The sequence below is a fragment of the Cupressus sempervirens genome, chromosome 10 (genome assembly GCF_028749045.1).
Source record: "Cupressus sempervirens isolate cs-2001-9-10 chromosome 10, ASM2874904v1, whole genome shotgun sequence".
Lineage (NCBI taxonomy): Eukaryota > Viridiplantae > Streptophyta > Pinopsida > Cupressales > Cupressaceae > Cupressus > Cupressus sempervirens.
Window position 1 is genome coordinate 472,958,454 of NC_143127.1, and position 23,391 is coordinate 472,981,844.

At 37.8% G+C, this 23,391-nt stretch overlaps 1 protein-coding gene across 2 annotated transcripts in view; it reads left to right on the plus strand.

The window, feature by feature from the left end:
* Window positions 1–1,200: 1,200 nt before the first annotated feature.
* LOC149534744 (uncharacterized) overlaps window positions 1,201–23,391 on the plus strand; it is a 335,389-nt gene continuing 313,198 nt past the window's right edge. For both annotated transcript variants that reach the window (XM_089807850.1, XM_089807851.1), the window contains exon 1: window positions 1,201–1,625. In XM_089807850.1, the coding sequence (XP_089663976.1) occupies window positions 1,274–1,625 (352 nt within the window). In that variant the 5' untranslated portion in view covers window positions 1,201–1,273. The remainder of the gene's footprint in view (window positions 1,626–23,391) is intronic.

Genomic DNA, 23,391 nt, shown 5'->3' on the forward strand with positions numbered 1-23,391 from the left:
TAAATGATAAATTGTTTAAATGAAAAATATTATTAATAATAAATAATATAATTTATAAATTGTAACACTTATCAATTATACATATTACAAACACTATTATAAAAAATAATTAAAAAATAATATTGTTTAATTTATTTTTATAAAAACAAAATAATAGTAATAATTTAACTACTTTTATTAAAAAATCAAAGTTAAAAAAAAAAAAGAAATTCAAATATAAAGATATAACATATTAAAATTATATTTTAAAAACATAATATTATATAGATAGATAGATAGATAGATAGATAGTTAGTTAGTTAGTTAGTTGAGCATAATTTGAACTTATGCATTATATGAAGTTTTAGGAACAAGTTATATGAAATGGTAATAAATAAACATCAATCTAAAACTAATAATAAATATATTTAAAGTAAGAAATTAAAAATATTTAACTCTATATTTGAACTTGGTAAGAAAATTAGATTGTCATAATTAATATTGATTAGACATGTTGTGTGAGGTAGAAGATTAAATGATTTAAAAAAAAAAACTTATCAACTTGTCACAAATGTTGAAAAGATAAAAGTTGTAATTAATACATTCATATAAAGTTATTAGAAAATATTTGTATTTTTGTTGAAGAAAATTAATTTTCTCCCCCACCAAAAATAGTATGGACCAATAGAATGAATGAAAAATGTAATATATAAAATAATGAAAAATTATAAAAAGATATAAATATTTCAAGTTTCATATAATGTTTTAAATTCTTTGATTTGATTGGTCAGTGTTAATGTCATATTAACACTTACATGAATGCATAAGTATTCGTGCCCATGGCAAAAACTAAAAAGATAAATTTATCATTAATGTATGTCATTATTGTTGTTGGAGAAAAAAAGTGTATTTTTATTAAAGAAAATTAATTTTTCTCCCTACCAAAAATAGTAGAGATCAATAGAATGAATACAAAATGTCATTTATAAAATAAGAAAAAATGAAAAAATAAACATACACATTATAAGTTCCCTACAAACTTTTAAATTCTTTGATTTGATTGATTAATCTAATAATTTCAAGTAACTAAAATTTGACACATCTATTTGATCATGATGTATATTAAACCTCAAGATTTACTTTTGTAGGAACCTTAGTGATTACCTATGTCCATTTAAAAGAAATGAAAGGGATATAAATTCAAAGAAACAATTATATTGACCGCGTCTCTGTAGATACGCACATATACATGACTTAGTTTCTCTCCAAAACTCTCATTTTAGAAGAAATTTTCATGGCTGCTCGATTTCATATTTCAGAGATTTCTCATCGGAAAATGTTTTTCCTGTACCTGTGTTTCTGCGGTTTGGCTGTAAATGGTAATCATAAATCTCAATCTCGATCTGTGATGACCTACGACGACGTTACAAAAATTCCTACCATACACGTTCCTTCAAAATGCTTCAATACTCTCCAACAAAACAAGCAACAACATAAGAGGAGTTGTAGAAAGACTCCGAATGATGAGTGGAAGGAAAAGAAATTAACGGGAAATTGCCAAGTTGCACAGCTTCAGGGCAGAAGAACCCACCAGGAAGACAGAATTTTCTGTGCGCAGAATATTCAAATCCCCTGGTCATGTTCAGGTCAGCTCCAATTTCCTCTCAACTGCTCCCTCCTATCTACGTGTTCTACAGGAGATTCTCTGTCAGATTACCTCCCACCGTGTTTGGATTAAATTTTCCCTGTACCCTTATGCCTTGATTTTTATTGACGTAAGAGGATTCCAATCTATTAGTTCTCATTACCATGGGAGCTACTAACTGAATTACCATCTGCTTGTTGGTCCAGATTGTAAGTTGTTCTTCAACAGTTTGGGTTGTGTAGAGTAAGCTCTCATTTACACCATTTTAAAACTTGGACAGATAAGCAATTTACTGCGTTATTTACGGCGCAACCTCGTGAAACATTAGTTGGGTTATGAAACTGGTTAATGTTCTTAGAATGTACAGTACAACCTTGTTATGCGGCAGTTGGGTTTTGAAGCTGGGTCATATTCTTACTGTTGGGTGTGTAAGCCCAACAGCCTTTTATTTTCTTATTCCAATTTATTATCTTTCCCTCCAAATGAGTGGCTCTGCAATTCTATGAGAGACATAATAAATATGTATGATAGGAGGTATGCAATTATTGCAATTTTCTTTGCTATAGCTGTGATGTACAAACAAATATGAGACTTAATAACAAGAGATTCTTCCTGCAGAAAGTGGAGTAGCCAAATTGGTGAACCACTAAAAATCTTGTGTCACTTTGTGCTCAAGTATTTAGTTGATTTTATTATTGCTGTTTTGTATTTTCTCGTCTCCACTTTCAAATTATCTTCACAATTAGTATTAGAGCAAGCTAGATTTGTTGGGCATAATTTCGGTGGTTGAAATTCCAAAGTCAGGGAAAAATTGAAGGTGCAGAAATTCTCTGGAAAAAATTTCGGTTTTATGGGAAGTACAGATGCAGCTATTGCTGATAAAGCAAGATATTGCACTTGCACTTGGGGGAGAAACAAAGAAACCATCTTCAATGAGAGATGAAGATTGGGATACACTTGACTGTAAGGCAATGGCAACAATTTTTCTCTCACTGCTCAAAAATGTTCAATTCAATGTTGCAAATAAAATTTCAACAAAAGCCATGTGGGGCAAGCTTAAAGTCATTTATGAAATGACATCATCAGCGAATAAAGTCTTCATCATGAAGAACCTCTATAAGCTGAAGATTTTAGTAGGAACCACTTTGTCCAACCACATCAATGAATTGAATACTGTAGTAAGCCAAGCCAATTTGGTTGGCATGAATCAAGGCAATGAGGACAAGACTGTCCTTTTATTATGTTCTTTACCAAATAGTTGGGATGGTGTGGTGATAGTGGTAAGCACTTTGGTTTCTGGTAAGAATAAGTTAGTTTATGATGATGTGGTAGCTACTCTTCTCAGGGAGGACATGAGGAGAAGGAATTAAGAATCCTCATCCGGTGAAGCTTTAACAGTGGTAAGCATTGAGGATAGAGGCAGGAGCCACAATAGAGGTAGATATAACCATTATAGGAGATCCAAATTAGTAAGGAGATTGTAGTCAAGAGGGAGATATGGTGATTGCTGGTTTTGTGACAAAGCCAGCCATGTCAAGAAAGATTGTAGAAATTACTAGAGAGCACAAGAAAGAGTGCGGGACAACGAAGCAAATACAACCTATAACAAGAATGATGGTGTCTTGATACTATCAGCAAGTAGGACTATTTTGAATTCTCGGGTGTTGGATTTTTACGCTTCATTCCATGCTTCCCCATATACTAGATACTTCACAAGGTATCAAGAAGGTAAGTTTTGAGAGTTATATTTAGGAGACAATAAACCATATGAAATTATTGATAAAGGTGATATTTTGTTGTCATTAAAAGGAGGCGATAAATGGTTGTTGACAAATATGCGCCATGTTCTAAAATTAAAAAGAAATCTGATTTTGGTAAGTGAGCTCTACACACAATGCTTTCTTACTACTCTAACCGACACCTGGAAAGTAACCAAAGGTTCCATGGTAGTTGCAAAGGGAGACAAAGTTGGTAGTTTGTATATTGTAGAAAACATTGGTGAAGAGTGGGAGCAGCCATGACAGTTGTGGACAAAAACTCCAAACTATGGCATCAAAGGCTTGGTCACATGAGCAAGAAAGGCCTTGATGTTATGCATGAGAGGGAACAACTACTAGGGCTAAAATCTATTGATTTGCAATTTTGTCAACATTGTTTTTATGGCAAACAAAAGCGGGTCAACTTCTTAAAGTCTTAACATAAAAGAAGAATACACCATTAGCGCTGGCCAACTCCAATGTATTTGGTTCTATTGAGGTAGCCTCCATTGGAGGAGAAAATTATTGTGTTATATTTCTTGATGATTGCACACGTAAAGTGTGGATTTTTACGCTTAATAGTAAATCTGAAGTATTCAGTAAGTTAAAATTTTTCGAAGCATTAGTTGAAAATCATATTGGTCATAAGATCAAATGTTTGCAAACCGATAATGGCAGTGAATTTTGCTCTTTAGAATTTGATACTTTTTGCATGGATAATGGTATCCGCAAAATTAAAATAGTTCCTTTCACTCCTTAAGAAAATGGAGCAGCCGAGAGGACGAATTGAACACTCCTTGAGAGAGCCGATGCATGCTTTCCAATGTCGATTTGGGCAAAGAATTCTAGGCCGAGGCATGTAACAATAATTTATTTGATGAATCAAAGTCCATGCCGGTTGGATTTTGGCATTCCGGAAGAAGAATGGTTGGGTAAGAGAATTTCTTATTCTTACATATGGGTATTTGGATTTGAAGCATATGTTCATGTCCCAAAAGAAAAGAGGACAAAGATTAGTCCTAAATCTCAAAGAAGTATCTTTGTGGGTTATGGAGAAGACCAATTTAGTTTTAGAATTTGGGATCCAGTGGCAAAGAAGATTGTTCGAAGCAGAGATGTTGTCTTTAATGAAAAGGTATTTCCAGCGTTTCAAGCTCGAGGAAACATCAGTAAACGAGTATGCTCCATTTTCAATTTATGAAAATACTAATTCATAGGGATACCATAGCAATATGCAGACATATGCAGACATATGCATTCCACAATTTATTTCCCCCTACATCAGTGCTAGCCCCTACTCTTGTTTCTTCTTCATCCACTAGCAATATGTGGAATATTGGTGCAGAAGATTCGATCTCCAGCACATGAGATGAGGGTAATAGAGAAATTCAAAATAATCCACACCAAAATCAATTCAAGAAAGATCATTTGGAAAATGCTCTTGGTGCTTTGAATAATCACTAGATAATTAGAAAACAAACTCTAAGCAAGGTATTGCAACAAAGACAATTCAAATCATTGGGTGCACCATATTCTTCCATCACTAATCACAGGGAAGAACGGTTCAATCAAATAACACATAACTTGGATCTAAAGAGCAGTTCACAGAGAAATTCTTTGCTTTTAACAACGCTGTTTAGAATTCATTCCTTTGTCAAATAGTCTATCCAAATGATTGCTGGTTTGGATGCCACGCAAGAAGCTCATTGTGAGCAAATCAGTAAACAATAAAATGCAATGTTAAATGATGACCATAGCAATAGGGTGTTTGGCGCAAAGCATTCCCCTCAACTGTCCTAAGGAGTAGCTTTGCATTGCCACAATCTTCAGAAATGATTGGCATACCCGCACGATTGGAGGACGTGGTTCATTGTGGTTCATCTAGTCAAACCTACTTTTACCTCATCACACACAACATGATCATTGGGATACAATGTGGGTTCCTAGTCCCAATTGATCATTTCCCTTGCTGAATACACACTCTATTAATATTGACAACTATGGCAAAGCTCAAGGAGCCAATGACATCTGTTTGCAACATAATTTGATTATAAAGGGTAGTGAATAGAGCATGGGAATTTGTTTAAAATTCCAAGGTTGGCATTCATGAAGTCTCAGATAAGGAGCAAGGGAAACAAAAAAATGTTAATACTTAGAAGACAAAGAATGTTTTTGTATTGTGGAGGTCAACAAGACAAAGAAAACTTCCTGCAAAATTCTCTGATTATGAGCTACTCTATTCCGAAGAGGGAAAAGCAGAGCTTTTGCTCTTAGATCAAATAGAGTCTGAAAATTTTGAAATTGCCTGCAAAGCCATTGATTGTGACAAATGGAAGGCGGCTATACTACGCTAGATGGAATGGATTCCTTAGTGTCAAATAATACTTGGGAATTAGCTGCATTACCACCAACCCATTAAGCTTTGAAAAAATCGATGGTTTTTTGGGTTAAAAGATGAAGATCAAGGTCACAAAAGATACAAAGCTAGGCTAGTTGTAAAAGGCTTTGATCTGCAAAAGGAAATTGATTTCAATGAAATCTAATCACCCATAGTCAAAATGACTACCATTTGTGCTATTCTTGGCTTAGTAGCTATTTACAACCTTGAACTTGAACAATTTGATGTTAAAACTGTTTTTCTTCATGGTGATTTAAGTGAAGATATTTATATGATGCAACTTGAGGGATTTGTGAAAAATGGACAAGAACACCTATACTGTAGATTGAAAAAGAGTTAATATGGGCTCAAGCAAGCCACGAGGTAGTAGTACTTCAAGTTTGATAACTTTATGACTGACAATAATTTTGTTCGTTGTGAATTTGATCCATGTATATATATTACAAGAAGTTTCCTAATGGCAGTTTTGTTCTTCTTTTGCTCTAAGTTGATGATATGTTAGTTACTGACTCTTATATGAAGTGGATTTGTGAATACTGCTCAAGGAGTGGGAGTCATAAGCAGATTTATGAGTAATCTGGGTAAACAACATTGGGATGTAGTCAAGTAGATCTTGAGGTATCTCAAAGGTACTTATGAGTTTTTGTTGTATTTTGGTGGCAAGGGTGCATCTCTAAAGGAATTTACTGATTCTGATATGGCTAGAAACTGATGAAGGGTGCTCTCCTTAATACCATAGATACATAATAGAAACAAAGAAACAACAACAAATGCGAGAATAAAATATTGACTTCTTATTATCACTACAAATGCGAAATTATAGAATTCACTTGTACAATATGCTAACCCACATAGGCACCTTCATTACAGTAATCTGCAAGACTAAGTTGCGAACTACCACCCAAAGCTGTTCTAGACAATGTTTGGGCCTTTTTTAAATAGACAATTTTATGCCGCCCGGGAAGGTTCTAGACATTGAAACTTAATACTTAGGGCCGACAGACTCTAATAATACATATAGAGTCGGCCAAATACATCTTTGACAATTATTTTAGATATTTCAGATAGCCCAACTTTGGAAGGCCATAACTCTCGAATCGTTGCTCCGATTGGCTATCATGACCACTTTTCGAAAATGCCAGCTCCTGATCTACAAGCTTGGAATGGCTCAAACGCCTTTGCATTAAGTTTTTGGACCTCATTCGGGCACTCTAAGGTCTCCAACGGTGAGCCTAAAAATTTTTCTGCAAATTTTTCCATCGAAAATCTGCAATAACTTCTTCGATACTTAAGCTTGAGCAATGATACTTTTATGGTAGGCTTATAACTCTAAAATGAACCTTCATGTAGAAAATGAGAACATTTTGAGCTTGTATAACAAACTTACTAAAAATAACAAGTTCCCATAAATAATAACCACCTTGTCTACTAGTCCTTATTAAAATAGAAAACACTGAAAATAAAAATATTTTTGGGTGATGCAAGATAGCTCTTACACCCAGGGTGCTCTTACATCAGACACACGAGGTAATTTGAGAAGTGACTCCATCACGTTTCAGGTGTTTAGAGGAAAACCAAGACGGTTAACCTCCTCCCTTGCTAGCCATGATGAATCCTCTACAGGCCTCCCTTTTGTCAACGGTAGAAACTATGTAGCCGACGGGCTCATGTTGTCGGTAAAGATTTTGTAGCCGACGGGTAGATTAGGATTGTTATGTAGTTGATGGACCCCTTCGGGAAGGTTCGACAGGAAGTATTTATACCCCATTTGGGATAATTGTAAATCATCTTATACTCTGTATGTAATCTCTTGGCATATGCGGATAATAAACGAAGCATTGCTGTTGCTGTTCTTACTCATTGTCTGTGTGCATTAATCAATTAATCTATGTGGTAAACACCTTTCCATCTGACCAGGTATTCCTCATAAGTTTTGTTTCTTGTACTTTTACCAACACGACTATCCAATATCTCCTTAATCTCCTTTGTAGCCGAACTAGCTGTTGGAATACTCCATTGTGCTTCTACAACTTCATCTCCATCTCCTCCTTCATAATACCCTGTCAAATTTGAAATATTAAATACTGGTGAAATATTCAATTTAGCAGACAACTCCACTTTATAAGCATTTCCAAAATCTTGCCTTTTCACCATCTTGCATGTTCCAAACTTCTTCATCTTCAACTTATTATATGTACCCACTGGAAAACTCTCCTTTCACAAATGAACCATGACTTCATCTCCAATTTGAAATTCCTTCTACCTCCTTTTCACATCTGCCTTAGCCTTGTACTGTGTATTCATCTCTATGATGTGCTTCCTCACCTCCTCATGGATGTTCTTCAAATGTTCAGCAAATTCTTCTGCTTCAGCACTACTTACGTCTCCTTTATCCAACCTTGTCAATTTAAAAGCATTTCTTGAAGTACTCCCATATACAATTTGGAATGGTGATTTACCAGTACTCTTGTTGACAGAATTATTATATGCAAATTTCGCTTGCGGTAAAATCATATCTCATCCTTTTGGCTTTTCTCCAACCAAACATCTCAGTAAATTTTCCAAACTCCTATTCACCACTTCTATTTGTCCATTAGTCTGTGGATAATGCGATGAACTGAACTTCAACTCCATCTTCAATTTCTTCCATAATGTACGCCAGAAATACCCAACAAATTTGGTATCTCGATCTTAAACTATACTCTTTGGTAGACCATGCAGTCTTATCACTTCTCTGAAAAAGAACTCTACCACATGAACAACATCACTAGTCTTCGTGCAAGGAATAAAATGTGCCATCTTTGAAAACCTGTCAACCACCACAAGAATAGAATTATGGCCTCGTTGTGTCCTTGGTAATCCAAGAACAAAATTCATGTTGACATCCTCCCATGGCTTCTTTGGTATAGGGAATGGCTGATACAACCTTGTATTCTACTTCACTCCTTTTGCCATTTGACATACTTTGCAACTCTGTACAAACTTGTTCACATCTTGCTGCAGTTGTGGCCAGTAATAATTCTCAGCGACCAAAGCAATGATCTTATCTCTTCCAAAATGTCCAATCAATCCTCAGCTATGCTTCTCCTTGATGAGATTCTCTCTCATTGAACTTCTTGGAATGCACAATTGGCTTCCTTTGAACAACATACTATCTTGGATCATGAAATCCAACCACTTTGTCCTGTCAAATGTAACTGTTTCAGTACAAGCCTTCCATGCTTCACCAAAATTAGGATCATCAGGATACAAAGTACTAAGTTTTTTGAATCCAACCACCTCTATTTGCATTTCTGTCAGCAAAAGTTGTTTTCTACTGAGAGCATCTGCAACTTTGTTAGACTTCCCACTCCTGTGTTTCAAAACAAATGTATAACTCTGCAAAAACTCAACCCACTTCAAATGCCTTTGGTTAAATTTTCTTTAACTATTCAAATATTGCAAAGCTTGATGACCAGTATACAAAACAAACTCTTTAGGAAGAAGATAGTGTCTCCACTTCTTCAATGCTTGAACTATAGCATAAAATTTCTGATCATAAATAGAATATTTTCTTTTTGCATCATTCAACTTTTCACTAAAATAAGCAACAAGTCTACCTTCTTGGCTCAAAACAACTCCTATTGCAGTACCACGAGCATCACAGTCTACTTGAAACACTTTGTTAAAATTAGGAAGTGCTAAAACAGGTTGCTTAGTAACTTTTTGTTTCAATAGATTAAAACTCTTATTTGCTCCTACAATCCACTTAAATTCTTTCCTATCCCGTCTCATTGTTTCAGTCAAGGGTCCACAAATACTGCTAAAATCTTTTATGAAGTTTCTGTAAAAACTAGTTAGTCCATGAAAAGATCTTACCTCTATCGCACTTTTTGGAGTACGCCATTCAAGGATAGCCTTCACTTTCTCTGGGTTTATTTTCAGACCTTCTACTGAGACAACAAATTCTAGGTACACCAACTCTTTTACAAAACTGCACTTCTTCGGGTTTATTAGCAACTTTTCTTCCCTCAACTTATCAAATACCTTGCGAATATAGATCAAGTGCTCGTCCAATGTCTTGCTAAAGATCAAAATATCATCTAGGTAAACAATGATAAACTTACCCAGAAACTCCTTCAGTACCTCATTCATGAGCCGCATGAAAGTGCTTGTGCATTATTTAGCCCAAAAGGCACGACTAACCACTCGTACAGTCCTTCTTTTGTCTTGAAAGCAATCTTCCACTAATCACCTTCTTTGATACGAATTTGACAGTACCCACTCTTCAGATCTATCTTTGTGAAATACTCTATCAGTCCATAATATCATCCATCCTTGGCAATGGAAATCTGTACTTGATTGTGATCTTGTTGATAGCGCGAGAATCTGTACACATCCTCCATTCTCCATTCTTCTTTGGTGCTAATACGGCTAGTATAGCATATAAACTCAGACTCTCTCGAATCAACCCCTTTTGCAACAACTCATGGACTTGTCTGATCAACTCGTCACTTTCTGTTGGTGTCATTATGTGCGCTGCCTTGTTTGGCAAACTGGCTTCTGGAACCAAATCCATTTGGTGACTGATCTTCCTCATTGGGGGCAATCCATTGGGTACATTATCTAATACAATATCAGAAAATTCTCCCAACATATCTGCAACTTCTGTAGGTACCTCCTCTACTTCTTCTTTACTGTCTTTTGGAATTATAGCTAAACACATATGCTCATGCTTCATACATTTGAGAAACTCTTTTCCATCAACAAAACATATAATGGCAGCACTACATACCTTTTCTTATTTCTCCTTCAACAGCTTCAACTTATGCTTCACTCCATCCTTGGTCAGAGTGTAGGTATTTGCTCACCCATTGTGTATAGCATGCCTGTCAAGCTACCACGGCCTACCCAACAACGTATGACATATGTCCATAGGTATGATATCACATAGTACCTCATCCTGGTAGCTTCCAATCTTGAATTTCACTAAGCATTGCTCATTGACCTTGACCTTGTGGTCATCTTGCACCCAAGCAATACGGTATGAATGTGGGTGTTTCTTTTTCGTTAGCTTCAACTTGGTGAGCATTGCTTCTAACACTAGATTGTTAGTACTTCCACCATCAATGATCACATCACAACACTTATATTTAGATCTGCACCTTGTGCGAAATGAACTCCTTTGATTAGGTTCATTCTCACCACTTAGTAGGACTCTTTTTTTAACTAGGATTTCTCCTCTTTCAACATCTTTAGAATGTGATGATCTGACATCTTCATCAACATGCGCAACTCTGGCCTGGCCTTCTATTCTTCCATTTGTCCTTCCTTAGCACTGGGAACATTCAAATGCTCTATGCCCTTCTCCATAGTGAAAACATTTCCCACAGAATCCTCCTCTCCCAGATCCTTGTCCTTTGTCTCTTCTTTGATCTCTATTGTTTTGATCATGGAAATGATTGGAATTGTTTCCCTGCTGGTTCTGACTGCTACTTCCAGCCTCATCCTTGTTCTTTTGATCATCATTATGGCCACCATAAGATCGTCCGATCTTCCATCGTGACCTCTTCCACTATTCTTGTTGTCAAACTTCTTGTTCAACTTCTCCTCAACTCTTAGGGAAAACTGGTATGCCTCCTCAATACTGGTCATTCGAACCAAACTTAGCTCGTCCTGAATACTTGACCTTAACCCATTAAGATAACAAGACACTTTCTCCTTCTCAGCTTCTGCATGGCCGGTTGAACTTGGTAGAACTCTTCGGTATACTCTTGAATAGATTTTCCCGCTTGCTTCAACCCTTGCATTTTTTTCAACAGATCAAGCTCATAATCCACGGGAATGAATTGTCGCTTTAGTTTAGCTATCATTCGATCCCATCTGGTGATTTTGTCCTTTCCTTTTCTATTTCACTCCAACTAAACCTCTTGCCACCAGATCTTTGCATGTCCTTTCAATTTCGTTGTCGCAAACTTGATCCTATTAGGATCATCAATATCTTCATAATCAAAGTACTCCTCCAGTTCATTCATCCAATCAATCAACTCCTCTGAGTTAAGATTTTCCAAAAATGTGGGAACCTCAAACTTAGATCTTTTTCCAATCTTGGAGATGGCCTTAAGAAGCCTCTCTTCCTCTGGGTTTAGAACTGCCTTTGGTTTGGCATTTTCTTCTTCTTCTTCCTCACCCTCACTTTTATCTCTTATGACAAGATTTATTTTTCTGCGCGTTTGTTCTTCCAATGCTTGCATTTGTCTTTGGAGGGCTCTACAACCCTCAGGTATAACACCTACAACTCTTCTGCCACGCTCTCTTCGTGCTTTCGCTAAAACCCTAGTGCAAACTGCCTCACAATCGACGATCTGTCTACATGCTTAGCCTAAACCACGGTCTTGGTGCGATTTGCCTTATAGTCGGCGATCTATCCACACACTCAAGAAACCTGGCTTTGATACCATGTGATGAAGGGTGCTCCCCTTAATACCATAAATACATAACAAAAATAAAAAAACAACAACAAATGCGAGAACAATATATGGACTTCTTATTATCGTTGCAAATGCGGAATTACAGAATTCACTAGTACAATATGCTAACCCACATGGGCATCTTCATTACAGTAATCTGCAAGACTAAATTGCGAACTACCACTCAGAGTTGTCCTATACAATGTTCAGGCCTTTCTTAAATAAGCAATTTTATGCCGCCTGGGAAGGTTCTAGACATTGAAACGTAATACCTAGGGCTGTTAGACCCTAACAATACATATAGAGTCGGCTAGATACATCTTTGACAATTGTTTTAGATATTTTGGGTAGCCCAACTTTGGAAGGCCATAACTCTTGAATCGTTGCTCCAATTGGCTATTATAACCACTTTTCAGAAACGCCGACTCTTGATTTGCAAGCAAAAAGTGGAGTAAGGGCCCTTTCGTGGAGCTTTCGGACTTCATCCGGGCACTCTAAGGCCTCCAATGGTGAGTCTGAAGATTTTTCTGCAAATTTTTCCACTGAAAATCTGCAATAACTTCTCCGATACTTAAATTGGAGCAATGATATTTTTATGGTAGGCTTATAAGTCTAAAATGAACCTTGATGTAGAAAATGAGAACATTCCGAGCTCTTATGACAAACTTACTAAAAATAGGAAGTTCCCATAAATAGTAACCACCCTATCTACTAGTCTTTATTAAAATAGAAAAGGCTGAAAATAAAAATATTTTTGGTGATGCAAGATTGCTCTTACACCCAGGATGCTCCTGCATAAAAAACTTAGACAATAGAAGGTCTACTACTGGTTATGCATTTACATTTGCTGGAGTAGGATTAGTTGGTCATCAAAGTTGCAACAAGTAGTCTCACTTTCTTTAATCGAAGCTGAATACATTGCTCTCAGCGAATGGGCAAAAGAGATGATTTGGTTGCAATGTTTATTTGGTGATTTTGATTTTCCTCAACAAGATTCTGTTTTGTTTTGTGATAGAAGTGCTATTGACCTAGCCAAGAACACTGTTTTCGGTAGCCGGACTAAGCACATTGGAGTGCATTTCCACTTCATTCAAATTGCACTTGTGGAGGGCAAACTTCAAGTAGTGACGATTGCCACCAAAGAGAATCCAGCTGATGCACTTACAAAGGTTGTTCCACGAGAGAAGTTCGAGTTTTGCCAAGCTTCTCTCGGCATTGAAAAGAAATAACAATAGGGGCGAAGTAGGGGAGTTTCTCGCATTACAACAATTGGACTTCAAGTGGGATTTTGTTGGGTGTGAGAAGCCCAACAATCTTTTATTTTGTTATTCTAATTTATTATCTTTCCCTTCAAATGAGTGTTTCTTCAATTCTATGAGAGACTTTATAAATATGTATGATTCGAGGTATGTAGTTAATGTAATTTGCTTTCTGAAGCTACAGATGTGATGTACAAACAAATACGAGAGTTAATAAGAGGCTTTCCCTGCAGAAAGTGGAGTCGCCAAATTGGTGAACCACTATAAATACTTGTGTCACTTTGTGCTTTGGTATTTAGTTGATTTTATTATTGCTGTTCTGTATTTCCTCGTTTGCACTTTCAGATTATATTCACACTTACAAGTGTTCCTTTTATCTTCAAAACTATTTGGTGGGAGCCCCTATTTTAGAATTGACAAACTTAATAAATGAGAACTTTTTGGTTTTTGACAAATACTCAAAACACTAAATTAGATAGTACCTTATAATTGCTCTCTACATTTGTCATTGTATTTCAACCGCATATCAGCTCCAAAAGCATATAACACTGGTTAAGCATACTTCAATAGGTGTCAAAACAGTGATATTACAATTTAATATGTATCCAAGTCTTTTCCTGATGGTTTCTGCAAGTATCATGCTATAGATGGGTTTGATTGTACCTCCTGAGAATTAGAAAATTCATTGATTAAACAAATAAGATAGAAACTCTTAGTCAGCCAATTTCCAATATAATTTTATATAGAAACATAAACTGTAAATAGATGACATCATTAACCTCTGCGCCTGCAGTTGACATTTGTTTACAAGGTTTGTCAATAATGCTTAAAAATATAATATGCTGCCTCTAAAGCAGTCATCTACTGGTACTTTGACCTGCCCGATTGGAATGAGAAATAACTTTAGAATCAATTTGAGTCCTTATACACCCTAATGTTTTGGTACCACTATAATGAGCTAGCCTAATATTTGTTTTGAATTTTGCAATGGGTTGAGGATTTACCACTAAACTAGTACTGATCGTTTCTGTTATTCTTTCATTGTTCTTTCTTTTGTGTTCAACTCATCAATTGATTAAGGAAAACACATATAATGTGAATAAAAAGAAAGCTTGCAAATTTTTAATATGGAGGAAACAACATTCAATGTCATCATAAGAATCTTTTATTAGAACCTATAAAAAGATAGTGTATAATAGTAAGGAGCAACATTCAAGAGACAGGCAAAAGTAATGTTTAGATTCTTGCTAGAATAACACGTTCCACTAGACTTGGCATTGATGAAAACAATTAAATCAAGAGATCCATTAGAGCTGGATCAAAATCACTTTCTAGAGATGTTTTAAATTTGACTTGACACTATGAGGCAAGTTTTTGGGAAATTTCTCTTTATGATTTGGAAGATATTAGATTAACATTATTATTTTAGGCAAATTATCATGGCAATTGAAAATAGAGATCTATGAGTGTCGAAACAAAATTACTATACAAAGATATTTGAGGCTTGATTCCCATTGGACACAACGTGGAAAGTTTTTGTAATGTTCCCGTTATAAAATAAATAAATTATCAAACTATTGTTAATGGGCCGATTGATTTAATATATCTCGGACCCATTTTTATTTTGTTTTCGTAGTTTGTCTCGCCGTCGGCTATCTTTGTACACCCTCAGAAAGTTTCCCAACGGGTATTTAAGCACAGCTTGTAGGGAGTCATTAGGTATGTTTTTGGGATTATTTTTTATACTGCGAATTCCTATTGGAGTTCTAGATTGTTTGCCATTTTGGAAGTGAAAGGTCTTCCCTACTTGGCTTTTCCGGTTTCGGTGGGATTCAACTCTCACCCTATTCCGTTGTCTGTAATACTTCGCTCGGATTTGGCAAATCGGAGCATCATCTTTCGACAATTAATTATTCGCATTGTGTGGTTTTCATCAAGATCTATTGTGTTTTGTGTATGAACGAAGTTGTATTCCATTTTGGTCTCTGATACCCATCTGTGTGGCCTCCTGTCATTTTCCGTGTTGCTCATATCCTATACCGTACAGCCTTGGTTACATCACCATATAGCTTTGTTATTATCTCTGTACAGCCTTGTTTGCATCACTATACGACCTTATTGTCATCATTGTATGGCCTGGTTTGCATCACCGTATGGCTTGCTTGCACACATCATTCTGCCCAACGTACGGCCATTGTGATTTTCCCCACCCTCCGTATGGTCTTTGCACCACCCTGCATGTATGGTTGTCTACCGTACAGACCATATAGTCCACCATACGGGCTTTTCTATGCCGTACGACCTTCACTTCCTTGGTGTACAACACATCTCCAACCATCATTCCGTACTACCACTAAGACACCGTACAACCCCCATCTCATCTGCTTTGTTCCAATTTGGCGTCTGTACTCCAAATTCCAATTGTACCGTGCTATTCTCCAGAATCTTGTATAGGTGTTAGGATTGTTAAGAGCCGTTGTGTGGTTGGAACATTGCAATGGTATTAGAGTGCTTCGATCCTACCAGCCTGTGGACAGTGAATGAGAGTTTATAGCCAGAAGACAAGGACAAATTTCATTGATCGAATGGTAGCCAAACTGGAACCGACAGGTGCCGAACTCATAGCACTACTGAAGGAACTCGCCAGGAATTAGACACAGATCACTGATACTCAACGACTCATGGAAGAAACTCTCAAAAAATTGGCGGACAATAAAATATCCGGAGAACAAGATGGTCACAGCGCAGACTCGGTGTCGAGTAAATCAAACCCTCATCTCGCACGCTCTTGACCTTCTATGCCATCTTTTCCCCTATGGACGGAGGCACATCACGGAGTGAAACAACCAACATTTGAAGAGATGCAAGAACAATTGAGAGAAGATTGGAAGAATGCAAATTTTGAAGAAGACATATCCTACAAAGATTACGTAGATCTAAGAATGAAATATTTGAGCGGTGGAAATCGATGATATTTTAACGATGATCTTAGAAGAAAGTTGAGCAAAGTAAATCTGTCTACATTTGACGGATCCAGATTCATATCCGCGCAAGTGTGGGTAATGAAGGCCAATACTTACTTCCAACTGAATCCTATGCTAGAAGAAGCAATCAAATTTGCGGCGCTGCACCTGGAGGGAGTCGTGTACGAATGGTGGCATCACGACACCATCACATTGGGGCATGATCAAATAAATACTTATGCAAAATTCTCTGAGAGATTGATAGACCGATTTGATGGTAAAGATACAAAACTCAATTTCAAAGATTTGACACAGCTGAGGCAAACGGGATCGGTCGATCAGTACATTGCGAAATTTTAGAAACTCTTTGTTTTGGTCACGGACATTTCCGAAAGAAGACGGGTAGTACTCTTCATGGATGGACTGACAGAACCCCTAAAAGGTTGGGTAAAAGGGTTCAATCCTTCCACCCTGTCGGAGGCTATCATTAAGGCACGGAGTATGGCGTCATCATCTGCATCATCCTTTTGAAGTTACTCACATTCCAAACCGTCAGTGTTTCTGAGGGAAAATAAACCTCCACCCAGGAAGCCGTCGTTGGACGAAGCTACTAGTTAGGAACTCCAAAGGAAGAAACTATGTTTCAATTGCAAGGGACCTTGGAAAAGGGAAGAACCATTACATTGAGGTCGTGTTCGATGATGCGGACGAACAAGAAGAAATGCCTGTTTAAGACAACCAATCTCATGACAACCAAAACATGGTCAGTTTAAACTGTACGGAAAGAATTACTGCTTTGGTACGATGCGAAGGAACCATTGCCCTAACCGGTAGCTCGAGGTGCACAGTTTTTTGTGTACGGGGAACCCTCCAAGGACAATGGGTTACGGTGATGCTAGATAGCAGAGCTACTTTAAATTTCATAAACTCGTCTCTGGTGAAGCGAAGGGGTCTACCTGCGGACACACACATAGGATTTCAGGTCAAGGTTGCCAAAGGGACTCTTTTGCCCTGCAAACACCTTGTTCCTTAGCTAAGTATCACAATGGCGAATCACACAGTGACCGAGGATTTCTTCATAGTGGACTTTGATGACATGGAGGTTATTTTGGGCATACAGTGGATGAAGACACTTGATGAATACACCCAGAGCTTCAAATGGATGGCTTTCACTTTTGTTGTCGATGACAAGAAGGTTGTTCTTCGTGGAATGGAAAATGAGGGTTCGAAGGAAGTTTCTATACATCAAATGGAGGCAATTTTTCGGCATGATGACATTGCGTGGGCAACACATTGTTTTATCTCGACGGAACCTACAAAAGGACAATGGACACCTCCACAGGATGATGAGCTCGAGGATATTTTGAGTAAACATGATAAAGTTTTCATTGACATTCCTCCTACAACGGCTCGACATTTGGAGTGTCCATGGCAGCTGGAAAGGGTTTGCGATGTTAGGTTGATTAACATTGGCAAAGGATGAGATCGGCTTGGCATTTGGAGTGTCCATGGCAGATGGATGGGGTTTGCGATGTTAGGTTGATTAACATTGATAGAGGATGAGATCTACTCGGCATTTGGAGTTTCCTCTGCGGCTTGTTGGGGATAGGTTGAATAGCAAAGACAGGGACAAAAATGGTTTTCAGTAACAAACCTCCCATATAGCCACGATAAGTACACCATGACAAATTGCTAGAGCGCCCAACACACCCACCTAAAATGCTAGACGAGGGCTCATCATTAGATCGACTTCAAACTCAATGGACAGATGCACTATAGAATGGCAAACATTGCTATGCCTCCACAAAATTGCGTCGGTCGAGTTGTCGAAGAAGATGATCTAAGAGACAGTCTAAGCATAACATTCGTTGGAGGATTCATGCCCATAGCAAATTGCTCTAATACCAAGCAACGCCGTAGTGCTAGACAACTACACCGTATTGCCATCCCAAGAAATTCAAAGATGAGATCGAAAAGACGATTCAGGAATTGCTAGAGAAAGGGTGGATCCATCTCAGTTCTAGCCCTTTCGCGTCATCGGTGGTATTAGTCAAAAAGAAGGACGAGACGATGTGCATGTGTATAGCCTACTGTGCATTAAACAAAAAAGAAAAGAAAAAAGATACCCCATTCCAAGGATAGATGAGTTGCTGGATGAATTGCATGGCGCAGTCTATTTTTTGAAAATAGTACTCCATTCCGGATACCATTAGATCCGCATGAGGGAGGAAGACATAGAAAAGATGGCCTTATGTTGTTACCACGGATATTATGAGTTTTTGGTCATGTCGTTCGGATTGACAAATGCACTTGCTACATTCTAGTCATGCATGAACCGCATCTTCAACAAACAATTGTGTAAGTACTTATTGGTGTTTTTTGATGATCTTCTTATTTATAGCAAGATATGGGAAGAGAACTTGAAGCATCTGAATGAAGTCTTAAATATCATGGAGGAGCAGTCCTTGTTCACCAAGCAATCCAAGTATGAATTCGGTATGACAAAAATATTGTACCTGGGGCATGTTGTCAGTAAATACGGAGTTCAAGTGCACCGGGAGAAGATTCAGGCTATCCTTGATTGGCCTCCCCCGAAATCACTCACGGATTTGTGAGGAGTTTTTGGACTGTGCAGATATTACCGAAGGTTCGTGAAGGGTTTCTCTCAGCTCAGCGCACCCTTAACAGATTTGACAAGGAAGGGGTCTTTCCAGTGGAATGAAAAGGCACAGCTCACTTTTGATAAACTGAAAGAGGCAATGAGCACTTGTCCCGTACTGACATTACTTGATTTTACTCGACTGTTCATTTTGGAGTGTGATGCATTCGGAGAAGACATTGGCATGGTAATGATACAAGATAGACACCCCATAGCTTATGAGAGTAGGAAGCTTACGCAGACAGAACGCCTATATTCCATCTACGACAAAGAGATGTTGGCTATCGTACATGCACTAACCAAGTCCCAGCAGTATCTGGTAGGTGCCAAGTTTGTTGTCCGCACATATCACAATAGTTTGAGATATTTTTTGGAGCAATGAGATTTGAACGAGAGGCAACAAAAATGGGTAAGCAAGGTTCAAGCTTTTGATTTTGATATTAAATATGTGAAAGGGAAGAACAATGTGGTTGCAGATGTCTTGTCCAAGAAACCCACCATCTGCTTGCTAAACTAGATTTCAGCTGATTGGAAAGCACATCTGTTAGTAAAATACTCCAAAAACACATTTGCCTATGAGCTAATGGATGGCAACGCCTGGGATGATCGGTATAGAGTAGTGGATGACATCATCTACTATAAGAATTGGATATTTTTGGTGCTGGAATCCAAATTGAAGCAGAAAATCTTGAAGGAAGTGCACGACTCACCCTTGGCAAGACACCCGGGTTTCCTCAAAACTTACAGAAGTCTCTGGGAGAGGTTTTCATGGAAAGGACTCAAAGGGGATGTGTTGTAGTATGTAAGAGAGTGTGCGGTCTGCCAGCAGAACAAATCCGAACATACTCTACCTGCCGAGTTACTGCAACCTCTGCCGATTCTAGAACATAAGTGGGAAAGTATCTCAATGGATTTTATAATAGGGCTTCCCAAGGTGAACGGAAGGCATTGTATTTTTGTAGTGGTTGACAGATTGACGAAGTATGCACACTTCTTCGTCATCCCCTCAGATTTTCAAGCCGCACAAGTTGCCAATCTGTTTTTTAGAGAAGTCTTTCGTTTGCACAAGTTACCTCGAAACATTGTCAATGATCGGGAGGAGCAATTTATCAGTATCTTTTGGACGGAACTATTTCGATTGGCAGGGACAAAATTGACACCAAGTACTAGTTACCACCCTTAGACATATAGACAAATGGAGATTGTGAACAAGTGGCTTGAAGATTATCTTCGGAACTATGTTTCGGCACAACAATAGGCGTGGGTCAAATAGATACATCTAGGGGAGTATTGCTACAATACCACGTACCACATGTCCATTGGAATGACACCATACAAAGCTTTGTACAGGTACAAACCCCTTTCCTTCATCGACACAGTTCTGGGTGACAGTCGCGCACCAAGGGCAAGAGACTGGCTTTAGGAGGGACAGAACATACTGAGGGGCTTGAAGGAAAACTTACAGCGGGTGCAAAATCAACAAAAGATGTACACTGATAGACACAGACTAGAGAGGAGTTTTGAAGTAGGGGACTTGGTCTATCTTAGGCTCTAGCCATATCGGCAATCCTCATTGAAGGAAAAAGGAAAGGAAAAATTGAGGCCACGATTTTATGGCCCCTACCGTGTAGTTCGTTGCATTGATGAAGTTGCGTACGAGTTGGAACTTCCGGAGGGAAGCTGTATTCATAATGTCTTCCATATTTTATGCCTAAAGAAGGCTATAGGGCAGAACGTCACGGTTGCCACAAACCTTCTTGGAACTGACCAAGATCATCGAAGTACATGAGAAGACTCTGCGGAACCGCACGGTGAAGGAATATTTGGTGCGTTGGAAACACTTGCTATTGGAAGACGTGACATGGGAGGGCGAGCACATTCTCCAACACCCGGCATTGCATTTGCTTGAGGACAAGCAAAATTTGGGACAGGAGGACTGTAATGTTCCTGTTATAAAATAAATAAATTATCAAACTATTGTTAATGGGCCGATTGATTTAATATATCTCGGACCCATTTTTTTTTTTTCGTAGTTTGTGTCGTCGTCGGCTATCTTTGTACACTCTTGGAAAGTTTCACGATGGGTATTTAAGCACGGGTTGTAGGGAGTCTTTAGGTATGTTTTTGGGATTATTTTTTATATAGCGAATTCCTATTGGAGTTCTGGATTGTTCGCCATTTTAGAAGTGAAAGATCTTCCCTACTTGGCTTTTCCAGTTTCGGTGGGATTCAACCCTCACCTTATTCCGTTTTTTGTAATACTTTGCTCAGATCTGGCAAATCAGAGCATCATCTTTTGGAAACTATTATTCACATTGTGTGGTTTTCATCAAGATCTATTATGTTTTGTGTATGAACGAAGTTGTATTCCGTTTTGGTCTTTGATACCTATTCGTGTGGCCTCTTGTCATTTTCCGTGCTGCTCATATCCTATACCGTACGGCCTTGTGTTGCCCCTCCTGGAAATCTCCGTACGGCCTTGGTTTCATCACAATACAACTCTGTTATCATCCCCGTACGGCCTTGGTTGCATCATCATACGACCGTATTGTCATCACCATACGGCCTGCTTGCACACATCATTCAGCCCAACGTACGGCCATTGTGATTTCTCCCATCCTCCGTACGGTCTTTGCACCCCCTTGCATGTACGATTGTCTTTCGTACGGACCATACAGTCCACCGTATGGGCTTCTCTATGCTGTACGGCCTTCACTTCCTTGGTGTATGGCACATCTCCAACCATCATTCTATGCGTTGCGTAGTTGGAACATTACAGTTTTTAAGAGAAAGTTCTTTACGGTTTGAAAGACATTAAATTAACAATATTTTCTAAAGCAAATTGCCATAACAACTAAATTTGGTGATTGGAAAATGCCGTAGAAAAATAGATTTATGGGGGATTTCTTAGGGTTACTATCCTCCAATCGGTCAACATCAAAGCTGCAAAATCCTATAGATCAAATGTTATAGAATAAACACTTTTCAGATAAGTGTTAAGGTAATTGTTTAATATTTTAGAAAATGTATAAGTTAATAAACTTAAGAAGTATTAAATAAAGCAAATCATGCTCATGCTTTGCTTCTATTTTGCTACACCTAGTTATTTAACTTAAAACTAGGTTGCTGTTTGGGTTTGCTTTCAGATATGAGTTTGAAGAACTGGTTCGTTGGTGCAACAAAATTTTGAAATGGGGTATGGCTTTTTTAGCACAAAAACATGTTAAAATTATACGTGCACACACAACCTAGAAGCATGAATTAAGATTAGAATGTCACATAGTATCATATAAACAACAAAAACACTATAAACTTGTAATCACTATGATCCTAGAACCTAATCACTATGATCCCCAAAAGGCAAATCTCCTATCTTGTCAACACCCGGATCCCAAATCAGTCTGTCAACTCAATCCTGGGAGTAGAAATAGATGTCCATCAATCCACCATCCTTCTGTATCAGCCAACTGAATAAGCAGATCACTACACCAATGCCAAAAACATCTCCAATATACATAAAGATCAGCTCATAAGAGCACCATGTGTTTCTGTTATAAGATATGCTGGTATCAATAATGGTGCTGAAGGTATCACTATTTCCATTTATAGGAAAGAATTCGATCTCATGTGTACTATCTAACACATTTATATCTCTGCAATTGCCATGCGACTCAACAACTCCTGTAGGCTAAGTTAAATCTGAAAATTTAGCAGTAGACCACACAGGGCAGCCACTAACAATTGAAGTATGGATGAAGAAAAAATCACCAACCAATAAGTAAATTGCTGTCATGTCATAAGAACTTAGTGATAAATCTATAGATGAGTTGTAGGAGCTTTCATCACTTATCAAAGCCAATTCTAGGCTTTCTGATTCACTATAAGAGTTATCAATTGAATCAACACCTCCACCAAGGAAATGATCATCATCACATGAAATTCCAGAACTAGTACCGCTTGGTTTATCCTTAGCTTCATTTGGAAAAATTGTTTCCTCATGGTTTTGTAAAGGCATACAACTGCTGTTGCAAAATCAGAATTCTTGAGTCTAACTTCTTGCTGGTCCCTGTCATCATCATCATCATACTGTATCTCATTTGAATAGGGAAAAGTGGAAATGCTATGCCCACTTTCATCTTCACAAATGGCAATGATTCTATAATGTCCCCATTCTAGGTTCATTATTATAGATGATAGTAATTGTAATTGTAAGGTTGATAATCGTCATTTTAGTTATTAAATGATGATATAATTTGAATTTAGGACCAAAAGATATAGATGT